The sequence below is a fragment of the Malurus melanocephalus genome, unplaced genomic scaffold (genome assembly GCF_030028575.1).
Source record: "Malurus melanocephalus ecotype Western Australia unplaced genomic scaffold, MMel_1.1 scaffold_491, whole genome shotgun sequence".
Classification (NCBI taxonomy): Eukaryota; Metazoa; Chordata; class Aves; order Passeriformes; family Maluridae; genus Malurus; species Malurus melanocephalus.
In genome coordinates, this window is record NW_026623723.1 from 334,950 (window position 1) to 352,236 (window position 17,287).

Consider the following 17,287-nt stretch of genomic DNA (forward strand, 5'->3'; position numbering starts at 1 on the left):
ACTGGGGCTGGGAGCAGCCTGGGACAGTGGGAGGTGTCCCTGTCATGGCAGGGGTGGGACAGGATGGGCTTTAAGGTCCCTTTTAACCCAAACCATTGTAGCATTCCATGGTTCATACAGGGATATTGTTCCTGATCACTCCACCTACAGTCATCTCCTCCCCTCCCCTCGTTTCCCTGCCCCAGCCTACTCCTTTGGGGCGGTTTGGGTGTGGGTCCCTGTGCTGTCACACCCCACAGRTCAGTGTGGGAGTGCACGTTTGGCCCTTCCTGGCTGCAGCCRTTCTTCCCTCTCTCCTGCCTGCTCCCCACGCAGGGATATGTCACCCGTGTCTGAATTCGCTCGTTTGGRACATAGTGAAGGCTCCTCCTTCCATCCCTGAATGTATTCAACACCTCTGAACAGCCTCATCCCTCTTTAGCGTCTCCTTCATTCAGGACCTGGTTCAAAGGCAGGAAACTCCAYAGGGAGGAGGACTCTGCTCTGACAGAATTCCTGAAGGGGTTAATCCTTCCCTTCCGAACCTGCTCCGAGCGCAGGACCCGGGGGTGCCCTTTGGCGTTCGGTCGCCGGGGGGCCACCCAAACCTCGCTGCTCCCAAGGAATCGCCGTCTGTCTCCGCAAAATCCCGCCCGGGGCTCTCCCGGATTCCCAAACAGACGCCTCCGGCGCCGCCCCGCTGAGGGCCGGTCTGTGTGACGTCATCGGCCCGCGCCCGGCCCCGCCCCTCCGCCCCCCCGCCCGGCCGCCGCCGCCATGGAGTCGAACCGGGACGAGGCGGAGCGGTGCATCGGCATTGCGCTGGCCGCCGCCAAGGCCAACCAGCCCGACAAGGCCCGCCGCTTCCTGGAGAAGGCGCAGCGCTTGTAYCCCTCGCAGCGGGTCCGCGGTGAGCGCCGAGCCGGGGGCGCGGCGGGGGGCCCGGGGGAGCGCGGCCTGCGCGGCCACCGCCGGGCCTGACCTCTCACCCGCAGCGCGCCTGCGCAGTGCGCGCGGGGCACGCCGGGAAAGCGAGTTCCKCKGGGGTCCCGGAGGGTGTTTGGGGTCTCGGCTSCGGTTCCGCCCGGGACCGGGTGCTGTCTGTGGACTGGGATTAGGCACCGTCAGCCCGCGGCCTCTGTCTCTAGCGGGGGCTCGCAGTGAGGAGGCGGCCGGGAAGGAAAGGGGGACCGGCTCCGCGCTGCTGTGGGACCCCTGAGGAGCGAGCACAACACCCGCTGCCGGTGGAGCAGCGCTGAGGGAGGGAAGGGGCCTGGCAAGGCGAGGGAGTAGTTCTCGAGAGGCTGTGAGAAGCCTTTCTCCTGTTCCTCCTATTTCTTTTCTCCTGTTCCTCCTATTTCTTTTCTCCTGTTCCTATTCCTCCTCTCCTGTTCCTCTCCTTGTACTCCTCCTTTCCCCCTCCTATCCCTCCTGTTCCTCTCCTCCTCCTATTTCTATTCCTTTCCTCGTTCTGTTTTTTTTCCTCCTCCTTTTTCTCCTCCCATTCGTCCCTCCCTCTCCTATTCCTCCTTATCTCCTCCTCCAATTCCTTTTCTTCCTGTTCCTGCATTCCCCCTCGTATTCTCTCTCTCCTATTCCTCTACTCCTCCTCTTCCTCCTCATCTCTTCCTCTTATGCCTCCTCTCCTTCTCATTCCTCCTCCTTTCCTCCTCCCATTCCTCCTCCTCTCGCTCTCCTGTTCCTCTTCCAGCAATTTCCCACTGTCCACAAACAGACAGGCCATGGCTGAGCTCACACCCTCACGTGTGTAACAAAATAATCCTCCTTGGATACTTTCTGCCAGCTTTCTGGCATCTTTAATTAACGTGGGAAGCAGTTTGTTGAAGCGACCAAACACAGTTCTTTCCCTACATGTTCTTTTATTGCAGAATTTGATGCAAAATCAAATCAAAATTTGACACTGTAGATTTTTTTTTTCATTTTGACCTCATCTGAGTTTGGATCCTTTGGCTGAGGTTTGCAACTTGTTTGTCCAAAGGCTTCCTGTAATCCTCTTTTTGGTTGCACCRGGCCTCTTCCAGCTCCCTCAAACACAGCATGTCACGCATGTGGTGTTGTTTTCCTTCAGAATTTATACTTTGGTGAAATTACTGGGTAGGAAAAGTGACTTTTGGAGGAAGGCAGAGGCCGGGGGGGTCAGCAGGGCAGGTTAATGTTAAACACAACATGCTAATTTGTGGCCAGACCCAACCAAAGCTTCTCATCCAAGGACCCTTTGGTTGATGTCCTGCTGGGTCTGGATTTGGGAAATGCTGCCAGAGATCCCATGGTGGTCACTGAGTCTCTGTGGGGCTCCTGGGAAATCTCTTTCCTGGGATTTACACTGGGTTTGGCAACACTCAGCGACGTGGCCCTTGCGCAGCCAATGCWGCAAACTCTGACCCTGGCTGGGCTTTTCGGGATCAGGAAAGGGTTTTGCAAGGGGATTGCAGCAAAAATCTCCCACGTCAGAGCACGYTGGCAGAAGCACAGTCACACGCTGGTCATCTTGAAGTGGGAGCTGGGGAAAATTTATGGGAAGTTGGGTAAATGTTGGCTAATGAGGGAGGAAAAGTGCTCCGTGACACGTGCTAGGGAGGAACTGAGTTGGCAGAAGTGAAAACTAATTCTGCACTCTGCTTCAGTAATCCCTGAATTTGTGCTGTGCTGGGGCTGCACAAAGGATGCAAAAAGCAAYGGGATTGGGGCTGTAGAGTGAAATGGGACTGATCTGTGGGTTTCTATGGGTTTCTGTGGGTGTGTTTGGGAGCTGCACTTCGGGCAGCACGGGGAGGGGAGGTTCTGCCCCACTGCCCGCTCAGCTGGGACCCAACCTGCAGAGCTGGCCCAGTGCAGGAGGGACCCAGAGCTGCTGGAGAGAGCCCAGAGGAGGCACCAAGCTGCTGAAGGGACTGGAGCACCTCCTCTGTGAAGCCAGGCTGGGAGAGCTGGGACTGCTCAGCCTGGAGAGGAGAACGGTGTGTGGAGACCTCACAGCTCCTTCTGGTGTCTAAAGGGGATACAAGGAAACTCAAGAGGGGTTTCGTCAGGAACTGGAGTGGCAGGACAAGGGGGAATGGGTTCCCACTGCCAGAGAGCATGTACAGATAGGATATTGGCAAGGAATTTCTCCCTCTGAGGATGGGCAGGCCCTGGCACAGGGTGCCCAGAGAAGCTGTGGCTGCCCCTGGATCCCTGGCAGTGCCCAAGGCCAGGCTGGACATTGGGGCTGGGAGCAGCCTGGGACAGTGGGAGGTGTCCCTGCCCATGGCAGGGGTGGCACTGGATGGGTTTTAAGATCTCTTCCAACCCAAACTGTTTGAGGATCAAAATCTCCTGGCAAGCTGTAGGGAACTGAGCCCAAACCAGCAGGAAGGGAGGCGTAGGTGGGGAACAGACTTGTGAGGTGAAATTTAAAAGCACCTGCTAGATTGGTCCAGGTTTGGAAGGAGCAAAACCCAAGACTGTAATTCAGTGAATATGAAGAGGGAAGATTTTCTTTTTCTAAAATAAATTACTTTAAAATTTGTGAAGCCCCCAAGCCCAAAAGTTCATCCAGGGAGTTACTGCTCCTTAGCCCACTGTCCTTTTTATCCCTCATCCTGTGTTGACTTTTGGATTACTGAGTGGGTTTTTCTTGCCCCTCTAAGCTTCTGGAGCCAGATAGGCTATCTTGGCTCATCTCTTGGTCTGCAAGTGTTGTTTGCACTTGCCTAAAGAAGGTGATGCCCCCACAGTGCAAGGTCTGTAGTGTGCAATCCATGGGAGGAGGCGGAACATCCTTCCCAGTTGTAGGGTCTGCATAAAGGACTGTGAGCTCAGGGTACTGGGGCCTGTGTAGATAGCATTGGCTGGGTTCACTGTGTGCCTTGCCCTTTCTAATGGGGCTGAGGAAATCAGTCTGATGGTTGGTTTAAAGAAGAGTTTGAAAAGATGATGCTGTCCAGCTGYCAGAGAAATGCATGATGGAAAGATGCTTGGAGTCTCCCTCCATTGTGTCACCTGTGGGGTTAGGCCAGGCCTGCWTGTTTGTCCCCTCTTGGCTGGAGARAGTGGGARGACAGTGCCTGAGCCCTGCAAGGAGGAAAAGAAGAGTGGAAAGTGAATTTATGCACATCAGTAATTGAGAGAGGAGATGGTTTTCACTGCTGCTCCAAACCTGTAGGTAAGACAGGAGAACAAAGACTCGTGTGAAGAGCTGGCAGCCATCAGTGCTGCAGTTCTGTCCCCAAAAGGGAGTGTCCCTGTGGGATAGGCAGCCCACGGAGTTATTTTCTGAGCTCTCTAAAGACATGGCATCGTCACACCGCTTCCCCAGCACAGCAGGCTCTCAAAGGCAGGAGATAAGGAAGAATATACTTTATAATGTTCCAAAGGACAAATTTGGACATGGTTTGCTGTCAAGGAGAGATGCAGGGGATAAAAGGACGGATATATGCCACTTTGGTGATCCACTGTGGCTCCTGCACTGTGTGTCTGGGTGGTCCTGGGGTTTTTGTGGGGGTTATTTGTGTTGGGAGAAGCAGAATATCTTCAGGAGTGGCCCTCACACCTGGGTGAGAAGCAGCAGGGGCTGAAGGGTTGCATGGGTGGAAAGGTGAGGGTCTTGCTGAGGAAGGATGGGGGGTTCTTCAGTGGCAGAGGTGAACAGGGGTCTGTCCATGGAAGGGCAGGTTGGGCTTAGTGCTTTCTCCTCTATGTTTGTCCTCCTCTCATTTCAGTTCTGCTGGAGTCACTCAACAAGAGCGAGCAGTCAGCCAATGGCCAGTCCCAGTCCAAGGAATCCACCAACCCTCAGTTCAGGAAAATGAGCGGAGATTTTGCRTCGGCCAACGGGGAGGCGGGAGGGGAGGCCCCCAAGGGCTACACTCAGGACCAGCTGGATGCAGTGAAGAGGTTTGTGCACARCTCCCCAGGGCCTTTGTTTGACTTCATCATGTGGTTCCTGTCTGGTTTTCACAGTGTTTTTAAAGATTTCAGCTTTGGGCCATATGGAATGGTGTTAAGAGCATGCCCAGGAGGATTTGTACCTCCAGCAGCCCTGGGAGGCAGCTGGATTGGGTCTGCTCTTTTCCAAACTCTGTTTTGAGCTTCCATTTATTCCTTTCTCCCCTCTGCCCATCCTGGAAGCTGAAGGGCACAACTGCAGGTGCAGTGACTTGGTAAACTTTAAGGTTGTGGGCACAGCCTGAATTGCGCAAGAACCACTCCAAGGGCTTTGCAGGAATGTTTGTTACATCATCCATGTCTCAAAAACCCCAGCCTGCTGGATTCTGTCTCATTGCAGTAACGTGAGAGGGAGAAACTATGAGTGTGCCCAGGGAACTCTGGACTGCACACCCTTGGCAGCTCCCTGCTTCCTCCTCTGGAATTCAGCTAAAGCTGGTTTTAGYTCTGAGCATTRGCTGAGGAGGGAAAGGGGGGATGGRGGGAAAGGCCAATATCCTTCAGACCCTGTAGTCCTTYCCAAAAAAAACAGTCTCCAAAACGTGAGCACAATGAATGTGAAGTTTGTTTGCTGGTCACATTCCTGTGTGGGTCTGAGGGGAGGCCCTTCCTCCTGCACTGGCCCGACTCGTTCCGTGCTGGTTGTGCCGGCACAGCCAGWATGAGTCGGTGAAAACAACTCTGAGGAGCAAGGGCTGAGTAATGCCGAGATCCCTGAGCAACATCCATCGAAACCATGCTGCACAAGGAGTCTCAGAGTTACCAAGTGTTCAAGACAAAGGTGTTTTCACTCCTGGAACTCAAGTGTCCTTGTGTTCTCCCCTGGCAGGGTAAAGCAGTGCAARGATTACTATGAAATTCTGGGAGTGAACAGAGAAGCTTCCGATGAGGATCTGAAAAAGGCGTACAGGAAACTGGCACTGAAGTTCCACCCGGACAAGAACCACGCTCCGGGGGCCACAGAGGCGTTCAAAGGTAAAGCCAGCTCCAGATTTGTGGTTTGCCCCCAACTCTGCTGAGCTGGATTAGTGAGAACCCTTAAAAATGAGTTTTAAGAAGCCACAAGTCAGGCAGAGTGGAATAAAGCTGCTCTTTGTGAAGCTGTCTCCTTTCAGAGCTGGTTGTGTGATGAACAAAGCRTGAGTTTAAAATAATAGACACAGGTTGGCACGGTAGGAATCACCTCTGTTGTCTGRATAAGTAGAAGCCTTCCTTCCCTGCCTCCCAGCAGCCCTTCCTGTGTGTTGCTCCAGCCTCCTGCCACACTGCTCAGGAGGGAATTCTGKCAGGACTGACCCAGTTACGTGGTGCAGCAGCAGAGGCAGCCACGGGGTTTGCAAAGCCCTCCGGAGAAATGCTCCAGGAGACACCTGACCATTTGTGGATGGAATTGGTGGATAGAAATCCCAGGTGGAAGTTTCTAGGTGAAACTGCAGCAGCCATAGCCAGAACTCAGGAAAGGTCATCATGAGCTCCAGTTCTGCTGCAAAGAGCCCAATTCTCAGAGCTGTGGTGGGGATGTTTCCTGGGTAATAAGATACTTTAAAATTGGAGTAATTTTCCAAGAGAAATGCCATTGTTTGGAACATATAACCCCCTTTTCCCCTGCAAACTGTGGAAGTGTGATTATTATCATTGAGCTAAACACTCAATTGCTAAACACTCCTTGGTGCCAGTTGTATAGCACTGATTTCGAAGCCATTTAAGTAGTCTGACTCTGGCCATTTTTGGGAARAAATTCTTTATTCTCAAAGAGGTGAAGCCTTGGCACAGGTTGCTCAGAGAGGCTATGGCTGCCCCATCCCTGGAAGTTTTCTAGRCCAGGTTGGAGGGGRCTTGGAGCAACCTGGTCTAAGTGGAAGGTGTCCCTGCCCATGGCAGGGTGTGGAAGGAGAGGGTCTTCAGGGTCTTWAAGGCACCTTCCACCCCAAAGCAGTCTGATTTTGGGAGTGAAATGCATGASACTTGTGCTGGAGCAGGGAGCAGGGCTGGTGTGGTGTGAGTGTACTGATACAGTATTCAGGTGAGCTCCTCACAGACATGAATTCAGCAGTAAAAGTCTTAGGTAAGGTTTGTTCAAAGCTTTTAAGACTTAAATCCTTCCCAGATAAATGTTAGCAAATAGTGACTGACCCCCAGCTACTTGGGAGAGCCTGTGCTGGTGTGGGGGGCCGATGAAAGAGCATCAGAGCTGCTGCTCCAGGGCTCATCCTGGTATTCCTCAGTGGCCAAAGGCAGGTTTCCTCACCTGCAATCGTGAGTWACGATGTTTGCCCAAGGCTTTGGCAGGAGTTACGTGCCAGAAGTGGAGCGTTAAGCAAGGTGCCCTTTATTCCCAGCTGCAGGGTTATCTCCTTCAGACCTTGCCTCCTCCTTCCTGTCCTTCAGCCCCTGAGCTGARCTGGAGTCCAGCTCTTTGTTTGCAGAGGGTGAAGGGGTAAACGTGCCCTGCTGTGAGGAGATGAGTTAATTTTTTCTCACGTTGATGTATTAGCTGAAGTGTTGGCATTCGCCTTCCCAGTGACCGCTGATAAAGCTCTGCCTTGTGCTGAGCCCGTGTCTCAGTTTGCTGTTCCAGCTGGCTGCAGGCTGTCTCGTGGCAGATTTGCATCACTACATGTCTGYTCTTGGGAAAAGAGTTGAGCCTGGCTGCTTGGAGCTAAAATCCTGTGTTTCTTGGGCTTTGTAGGCACAAAGTCAGGCCTGACCAGTGAACAAATGCTCCRTTGTCATCGCTTCCCTTGTTCTTTCCAGCTGTGTGGTTGATACACTCTGAGTCAGTCCTTGCCCACCTTCCCTGCCTSGCTTTAGAAATGTTTGCTCTGGGTGCACTAATTATAACCAAGAAGGGGAAGGAGTGTATTGACATTACATCCTCTGCCCTCCAGAAACTGTACACCTCCGTCTGACTGTGGGGAAAACGTTGAATCTCGGAGCTGATCTCCTCCAAAAAGGACACGTTATCCCCTTTTCTGTTCCTCCTGCCCCTGCCTTTTACACTGCCATGGGCATTTTGGCTTCTTGCATCCCAGGGAGTGCTAGGGTGGGTTGGTACAGAGGGAAGTGGGAAGCTGGAATGTGTCGAGAGGTGAGTACAAAAAATAGGAGGGTGGCAGGCAGAGCTTCTGGGAGAAGGGCTCAAGCTCCTGAGGCTGGAAGGAGAGGGACTCTTGAGTCCTGGCAGGGGTTTAGCTCTAGTACATTTCCACCCTCACTGGTTAACAGTCCTTGTAATTATGCACTTTACGTGTGGCATCTGGAAATACTGAAATTCATAGTTGACASATGCAACTTCTGGCTAATGTTTCCTTAGCAGCTTTTATGGAAAGTTTTAAAGTCTTTTCCAGGGATTTAGCCYGTATTTAAATTCTTTGCAGTTCTGGTTTTAGGCTCTGACGTTGAATTYCCTTAATACCACTTTTGAATATAATTTGTCAACTAAAATTTAATTTCCCTACACAGCTTCTTACAGGAGAAGGGTTTCTCTGAGGCCATGCACCAAATCCTTATCAGTACTATCACARTTTCTTCATTTGAATTAATTAAGGAATTTTTCATTGTGTGTGGTTTCCTCCTGTCTGGATTTGCAAGAGGCAAGTGCCAGGTACCTGCTGCCTAGACGTGGGTAGCTGAGGCTCTGATTTGTGTGATGAGCAAGGCAAATGCTGGCAGTTTGCACGTGGGAGAAAGGAGCTAATTGCTTCCTTGTTGTCCGTGTTGCAGCCATCGGGAACGCGTACGCCGTKCTGAGCAACCCGGAGAAGAGGAAGCAGTACGACCAGTTCGGAGATGAGAAACTCAACCCCTCCCGGCACGGCCACAGCCACTCGGACTTCCACCGCGGCTTCGAGGCCGACATCTCCCCCGAGGACCTCTTCAACATGTTCTTTGGGGGTGGCTTTCCTTCTAGTAAGCACCTTAAACCTTCGTTTTTTGAGTGGGACCTCATCCTTTTTGAGTGGGACCTCATCCTGTTGGAACAGCGCAGTTTGGATTTACTGGGCCGTGCAAGGGTTGTTGAGCTTGCTGAGAGGGAGTTCTCCTTCACACATGGCCTGAGCACCTTGAGTTTCTTAAATTGTTCAGCTTTGAGAGCTCAGCAACCATCAGAGATGGACTTCTTCCCAGCCTTAGGTGTTTGTTTGCATTCTGGCACCATCAGCTACTATTAGGAAGGGTTGAATAGAAGAAAAAGAAGAACAAAAAATAATAGAACAAAAAATAGTAGAACAAAAGGTGGCTTGTTGTGAGAATGATCCTGTTTTGAGGAAGGCTTTTCTGCCTGGTGGTTTTAGAATTTAAATCTTGTTGTGAGAGCAAACTGTGGTAACACCTGAGCCTTGTTCTTGATCTCTATCTGCTCCGCCACGCAGCTGGAGCAGGTTCTCCGAGATCAGTGGGCACTTCCTTCTCTCCCCCGTGTGCCATAAAGAATGAGGAAAATATTATTTCTACTGCATAGGTTGGACCTCATGAATTGAAAAGGAAATCTGCATCCTTTCTGTCCACAGTGCTGATCATGGCTTGGGTTGCAGGAAAGAATCAGGCATCTGTTCCTTTATTTGCTCAAAAGATACAGATTCCATGTCAGGATAAGGGTATTTTGGGAGATTCCTTTGCACTTGCTCCAGTCATATCTGACTGGAAGTGGGCACTGGCRTTATCTGACCTCTATGGACCGAGCTGAAAAATAAATAATTTAGTTTCAGTTAAGAAAATTTACTTTGGTAGCTCTTTCCTGTCTGGAATCTAAGAACGAGCACCCCAACCCCAGTGACTCTCAAAGGCATCTGGAAGCCTTTGCAGCGTTCATGCTCTGCCTGGCAGAGAGTCTGAGCTGCTCCCGCAGAAACAGCACGTTGCTATTTTAGCTCAGTCTTTTTTTTCCCTTTCCTCACTGTCCCAAGAGAATTGAGGGCTGCTCTCTTGGTCTGGCTCCCTTCGCAGCTGTAGCTTTGACATTTAAAACAAGACATGGAAGAACTTTGTTTTCAGGGTGAGAAAAACACCAGAATTRTTTCTGTTTGTAGTTGGTTTTAATCTGTTCAATCAGAAGCGAGAAGGCCTGTGCAAGGTATTCTCTCTCTGAAGCTGACCCTGCTTTGGGCAGGAGGTTGAGCCTCCAAGCTGAGTTTCCATTTGATCCTCCTGCAAAATCTKTCAGAAGGATCTCAGTGCCCCCTGTGCACTCGAATCACCTTAGCAATACCCCTGTTCCAGCCWGGAAGCAGRTGACATGGATCACAGCCACATTTWGTGGCCCCTCSCTGGSCAGCCAGCAGCACCCTCCACAYTGTGACTTTGGAGTAAGAGTTTTGTTGTGCCCACAGGTAATGTTCACGTGTACAGCAACGGCAGGATGAGATACACCTACCACCAGAGGCAGGACAGGCGGGAGCACCAGGGGGATGTAAGTGGAGAACACACTGGGATCTGGGAGGCTGGAGCTTTCCCCAGCACGTGGTTTGCTCCTKTGGCTGGCTTGTGAGACAGTCCTGCTTGGTGCCACTCCCCTGAKCAGAAAGCTGGAGTATTTGTTTTTCTAGCTTGAAGGTGGAACTGGAGGGAGCTCAGGATTTGAGGGAGGGGGATAATTAATTTCATCCCGCACTGAAAATGGGAAAAGGCTGTTTGTAAAACCAATCCTGCTCACTAGCACCAGCAGGACAGGACCATGTTTGCTCCAGAAGAACAAACTGTGGGCATGAGGCTTTTGGAATTCATTCCCAAGGTGCCCCCTGGCAGTGCCCTCTGCCCTTTGTCACATCCAGAGAAGGGCCAGTGGCTTTGGACCTTTGGAATCACAGTCCTATGGGCTGCTGGGTTCCCCCAGCTCTTTTGGGTTACTCCATGTGAAAAGCAGGAGAGAGGAGGTTGTGTTGGGTCGCTGGGAGGAGGGAGGGTGGTGCCATAGGATCCTTGTCCGGATGTATGGGTGGCACTGCAGTGTGTGTTTCTGTTCCTGCAGGGTGGCCTGGGGCTGTTCGTCCAGCTGATGCCCATCCTCATCCTCATCATCGTGTCTGCTCTCAGCCAGATGATGGTCTCCAGCCCACCCTACAGTTTGAGCCACAGGCCGTCAGTACCTAAAACTTATSCTCATGGGGACGGGGTGGGCTCTTGGAGGGGTGTGGCTGGGCGGGGATCTTGCCTCTGTTTTACCTCATTTTCTTTAGGTTTTTGTTTGGGGTTTTTTTTTTTTTTTGCTTTATCTCCTGACCCCGTTGCTCTTGCTGCCAGTGAAGTTCTCCTGGTTCTCAGGCAGGTGTGGGATATAGAGTGCAGGGAAAGTTGGAGGGTGCTCACTCCCTCAGGGACCTTCTGCAGCCCATACCTATAGCTGTGTCTGTCATGGGAAGGTACAGACAAAGTGGTTTTGGGAGGCTTTAGCACCGAGATCCCACTTGAAGAATGAATTGAGGTGTAGAGTTAAACTGGGGAGTGAGAAACAAAAAGTGRGATTCTTCATGAAAGCCTCAGTACAAAGCAGTAGAGGAAGAGGATAAGGAATAAAAGACACTCCCAGAGAAATGCCATCTTTCTGAACTCTTATCTTGCCGTGAAATAGCTTTGGCCAAACATTTAGGATGCAAAAGTGAAACTGTTTTGTTCCACATTTCCTGTGGAAATGCCCTGATCTGCTCCCTCCGGTGACTAATGGAATTCTTAGTCACTTTGCAGTGCCAACAAAGAGTGGGAAAACAGGCTTGATTTCTGTCTGCTTGCATCATCCTTGACAAAAGCCTAATRCATGTTCAGTGCAGGTTCCTTCTGTGCATTTAGAGAGGGCACAGAGACCTGGTTGCAGCCTGGGGTTCCTGCTCAGCTTYCCAGGTAGCAAYGTTTCCTGTAGATCAYAGAATCCCAGAAGGGTTTGGATTGGAAGGGACCTCAGAATTATCTTATTCCAGCCCCCTGCCATGGCCATGGACACCTTCCACTASACYYKATTGCTCCAAKCCCCATCCAACCTGGCCTTGAMCAATTCCAGGGGTGGGGCACGATGTTAAATACTATAAAACCCGGCTCAGCTTTCAGATTCAGGGTGAAGACTGTGACATTAGTGCTTGGGACTAAAAGATGATGTGGTTTTGGCATAATCAAAGGTTTTTCTGAACGTTGAAGAGCGTTGAGCTGTGATTTGCATAGCTGGTGTTAGTGCTGTGAAATTAATCATTATTCACATATACCAGTTTGTACTGGTGAAGAGTTTGGGAGGTGAGAAGACACTGAAGCTTTTAAATGGGCAGGGATTTGCTTCCAGCTGTGCCAGCTGCCAGGGGAAGCCTTCCCTGAGCCCCAGATGTTTCTTCACCACTCCGTTCCYTGTTTCTAGTGCTGACCCTGTGTCTCTGTGCTCAGGTAGCATCAAGCAACCCAATTTSCAAGCCTGGATTTGGGCACAGGTGGCAAATGAGCTCATCCAGTGCTCCCCCATCCTTCCCGAGCAGCCAGGCTGTTTGAGCTGCAATGAGGTGGTGCAGTGCCGGCAGGAGGAGCTGCTGGATCACTCACTGCCAGATGAGTGAAGGGAAAGCTGTGCCTGAGCTCAGCAAGCAGGGGAGCAGAAGCTTTGAACCCAGAGATTTTAATGCCACTTTTCCATAGTGAAGCTATCGCTGAGAGGGGCAGAGTTGTAAAGAACCATTTGGTGCTGTTRGCTTTGTAAATCTCTTCCCAAAATGATCTTCCTGCTGGACAAGCTGCCTGATTGTTGCCATTCAGTAACAGCTCATAAAAATGGCCTGACTTCAYTGCATGTCTGACTGCAGCTGACAGGTTTCTTGTGCCCTGATTTTTGTGATTTTTGGCAGACCCAGTCCTCCTGCCATGAGGGCATTCTCTGTAGTCCATCTTTATCGAGCCTGGAATATTGGGAGAGTTCAGGGCTCTGCCTGGACAGCGGAAATAGTGAGCTAGGCTTTTTGTACCTCTGCCTTGAGAAATCCCAGCAGAGTTTTTTTCTCCTGTTCATCCAGTTAACCAGCCTAGGCCTCGGTGAAACGTGCAGGAGTCTTGGGATCGCTCCTGTGAACCCTGATAACAGACTGAAGGGCGAGCTGGATCAGTTAATGTTTATACCTGCCTTAAGAATCAGGCTGGCTTTTAATGCAGCAGCGGCTGGTATTTATTATGGGGAATAATAAATCAGGGCACATGTCCAGGTGGAGCCWTTCCTGGCAAATCCAGTGTTCAGGCCCAGCTCCTGTGTTACAGCTCACACACACACCCTAGGGAGGATCTCTAGCTTTGCTGRGGTGTCAGGGGAAGTGAGAGCAGGGCTTTGTCTGAAACACAAACCCACAAGGTCAGGGGAAGAAGGGGTTTCTTTCTAGAAAGCACTTTCTGTGCTGCATGATGCAGGCCGGGGCACAGAGCAGGTCTCACTTGGTGGACGGAGGAAATCACAGATTTAATAATTCAATGAAAATTCCAGGGAATGTTTTATTTTAGGTGGGTTTCAGCCCTGGGCAATGTGCCTTGGATTTATGTCAGTATTCAGAGCTCTGCTCACCTTGCTGGAGGCCTGGCAGCTTCTCCCTGTGCTGCTGGTTCATTCCACCAGCAATGCTGCTCCCTTCCACCCCTCCGAGCCTGTGGCTGCTTAGGGGTGAGGGATCTTCCCAGCCCTTTGGAATCACATCACSTGAGCCAGGGCTTTGCTGTGCTCTTCAAACATGTCCTTCTGCCTGCCCCAGGTCCGTGGGTCACACGAACAGGAGGATCACAGAGCACTTGAAAGTGCCCTACTACGTGTCTGAGAGCTTCGCCGAGGAATACACGGGCACGAACCTGAAGAACGTTGAGCGGAGYGTGGAGGACGACTACATAGCAAACCTTCGGAATAACTGCTGGAAAGARAAGCAGCAGAGTGAGTAGCAGAGGGTCAGGAGCTGCTCCGTGGGGTGGCTTTGGAAAGGTCTTTGATTGAGGCCTGAGTTGTGCTAAAGTTACACGTTAACACGGTGCCAGCATATTTCCTGTATTGTCAGCTTTGTTTTTTTCAGCCCGTGACTTTGTGGCAGGCCCGGTATGTGGGGKTTTTTTTTGTTTTGTTTTGCTTTCTAATGCTGCTGCAGAACTGGTCAGACAAGAGCTGTGCCCCAGAGGTTCCCCTGCCATGTCAGCAGGATATCTCTGATTTCCAGTGGAGGGGGAAGGTAGAACCTCTGGGATCAGYGACAGCTCCATGTTATATTTCAGCTGGTCGAGGATGGTGTTGGAAAGTCTGTTGCCCATGGTGTCACGCATCCCACATCCCACCCCTGCTCCGAGGGCTGTGGGGGCTGCCCAGGCAGAGGATCCAGCCAGATACCCTGGCATCGGGTGGGGAGGGCAGCAGGCCCCAGGGGCCACCTGCGTGCTCTGGCGGCGAGTGATGGTCACGGCTCTGGGAGCGGTGCCGGGGTAGGATTTCAGCACCGGAATGCCCAAAGACTGTGATCCCTGGGTGGTGCCAAGTGAGCCCAGTGTTTGGAGCTGTGCTGGGGTAACCTTTGTGTAACCATGGGCCTCCCGGGACTGCAGACAGGTTCCCTTGGCTTTTCCCGGGATGGATGAGCTGTCAGCAGCTCCTCCGCCCATCCTGTCYCGAAGGGCGCGGGGCATTTCCTCAGCCTCGGCCTCATCCTGTGTTTCACCTTGGGCAGCTGGAGGTGCCTCCCATGGGCAGCAGAGCCCGTGGGGCTTTTCCCTTGGCTAACRCTGGGCTTTTCCCTTCGCAGAGGAAGGCTTGTTGTACCGGGCACGCTACTTCGGGGACTCGGAGCTGTACCAGCGGGCGCAGAGGATGGGCACCCCCAGCTGCAGCAGACTGTCAGACGTCCAGGCCTCCCTGCAYGCATAGCCCTGCCCAGGCAGGAGCAGGGAGCAGGGAACCGTAGCGCTTTTCTCACTGAAACCCCGATTGAGACGCAGACCTGCGCGAGTCTCCTTGGGGCGCACACGCTGGCCTCCCCTCCGAGCGCTCCCTCGTCAACCAGGAATTGATTGGGTTTAGTTTGCATGTCGGCACCCTCGGCTCTCTCTGGGCTCTCTCTGGCCTCTAGGTACGGGGCAGAATCCTTCGGGGAGGTTGGAAGTTTCTCACTGGCCGTGGCATCCGGCCATGCATTTTAACAGACCCTTTTTTTTTGGTTGCTTTATTGCCTGTTTTACTGGAAAAGCTGTTGTCCCTGGCACGTGAGGCGACACGATGACAGGGAACCGAGTCCCACCCAACAGATGTTCCTTGTGCTGTCCCACCCCCCTCCTTCCTGTTGCCTTCCCATTCAAGGAGAACAAAGCAAATGTGCCCAGCAGGTTGTAGAAGTCACTTACTGGGTTAAACTGGGAGTCAAAGTGAAAGCAGCTGAAGGGGGGTCTGGAAGATTTGGTTGGTTGGATTAAGGAGAGCCCAGATAATGCGTGTGAGACTGGATGTGCTGGGAGAGCTGCACCAAAACTATGAAAAAGTTTGCCACAGGGTTTTGGAGTCCTTTTTCTGCTTACATTTCTGGGCTGATTTCACCTGCCAGGTACTGCTGGGCTGGCTGTGAAATGTGCAGGTTCCACTATCCCAAAACAGGATTTCTATAGAATAACTCCTGGGTGAGGCTTGGTCCAGGTGTTGTATGGACACCCTTCCAGCTCACAGGGACTTMTTGAGGATCTCAGCCACTGAGCTGCTTGACTGTGCAGTTTTGGGGGTTGTTTTCCTGGGCATCYGAAAGTTTGATCTGATTTAAAGCAAATCCTCCGGGTTTTTTTGGGGTGTATCCTGGTTTTGGATCCATTTTTGGGCTCTTCTTTGGATGACTGCACCTCTTCTGGTGTTAAAGAGCTGCTTTCCATTAATTCTCCCCCTCACCTGTGGTCTGGAAGGAGCCTGGAAAAGCTGCTGCCTGTGTTTGGGGTGGGGAAGGAAAGGGGAGTCACAGATTGTCTGGAGACCAACACTGCTGCCACTTTTGTTCCCGGCTGGTTGAAACGCCTGAAGACTTTCAGGGAAGTGCACCGAGCCAAGGTGACAGACTTTGCTGTTTAAAAATAATCAAACCTTATCTTAAAAATGGAATTTGGAGAATTAGCAACGCACAACTGCCCCTCTTTCTTCTCTCTGCCTCTCTCTGACAATGGCAGGCAGTTCTTGGGACAGGAAATCCAGCTCTCCGTCTTCCTTCCAACACTGCTGGATCCCACAAGGATCCCACAACCCCTGGAACAGACACACAGAGTGTAAAGTAACCCAGACTAACTGCAGAAGCCTCAAAGCAGAAGGGAGACCCTTGGCTGCTGCCGATGGAGAGAGGAGTGGGATGATTTGTTGATAAAAGAAGACACTAAAGAAAGAGAAAAGAAAATATAATCTATTTAGCATTAATTTATAGCTGTATATATGTTGTACTTTTAAACTATGCAGGGGTTGGATGATTAAATTATTTTGGTTTCGGGGAGCAGGGGAGCCTTTTCCCAGGGTGTCTCTCTCTGCAGCCTGGAAAAYGAGAATCACTTTGCAATCGCTGTGCTTTGCTCCTGGGAGGCCRTTCTGCAGATCAGGACATCCACACCTGCTTTTGGGGTGGTGATTAAACCAAACCCCAAATCTGCAGGGGAACGGGGAGAGCCCATCCGGAGCCACATTTATTTTGTGGATTTGCAGCATTGGCAGAAGCCGTGGGGTCAGCTGAGTGCCAGCATCGCACTCGGGACAGGAAGGATTGTCCTGGATGGATTTTGCTCATCAGTCTTTGGTTCATTTGTGCACGTAACTCCTTTTTCTGCCGAGTCTGCCGGAATTCTGCCTGGCTCTGTGGAGAGAGGGCTTTCCATCGGCCTCCCCCTTTGTTGGGGGGTTTTGTGCGTGCCCCGTGCTCGGGGTCCTCACCCACCCACCCACCCAGCGTGCAGCCCGGCCCCTGCCTCCAGGAGGACATCAAAGACCACAAATCCATCAGGAATGGAGCCTTCCATTGCTCCTGTTGGAAGAAGTTCTGCTGGAGAGGTTGGGGGGTGCCTGATCTGGCCCGCTCCAGGTCGGGAGCCATCTCTTGGAAGCAAAGCTGGAACAAGTGGAGCACCTCCCACGGAATAAACTGGATTATTTTAATTTTTTTTTTTTCTTGCTGGTCTGCAGCTCATTCGTGTCTAAAGACATTTCCAGTGAAAACCATTCCCTGGCACCATCGGGGGAGTGGAGCAGGCTCCTGGGTGGGCTGGCAGAGGTGGTTTCACCCCGTTGTCCTTAGGAATCCGCGCGCTCTGTCTTCGGCTGTTTATTTATTTTGTGGAATCTCGGCCTCCCATTGGCTGCAAGCACTGTTATCCCCCAGCCATTGTGGCTCGGATGTGATTTTAAGGGGTTTTATTCTTTTTCTTTTAA

General features: G+C 51.7%; 1 protein-coding gene across 1 annotated transcript; it reads left to right on the forward strand.

The window, feature by feature from the left end:
* The first annotated feature begins 705 nt into the window (after positions 1 to 705).
* DNAJB12 (DnaJ heat shock protein family (Hsp40) member B12) lies at positions 706 to 15,880 on the forward strand. The gene is made up of 8 exons (XM_057381102.1): positions 706 to 889; positions 4,701 to 4,875; positions 5,756 to 5,901; positions 8,650 to 8,835; positions 10,257 to 10,336; positions 10,895 to 11,004; positions 13,626 to 13,798; positions 14,652 to 15,880. Exons 1-8 carry the CDS (start codon positions 757 to 759, stop codon positions 14,771 to 14,773), a joined length of 1,125 nt encoding a protein of 374 aa, XP_057237085.1. The 5' UTR covers positions 706 to 756; the 3' UTR covers positions 14,774 to 15,880.
* The last annotated feature ends 1,407 nt before the right edge of the window (positions 15,881 to 17,287 follow it).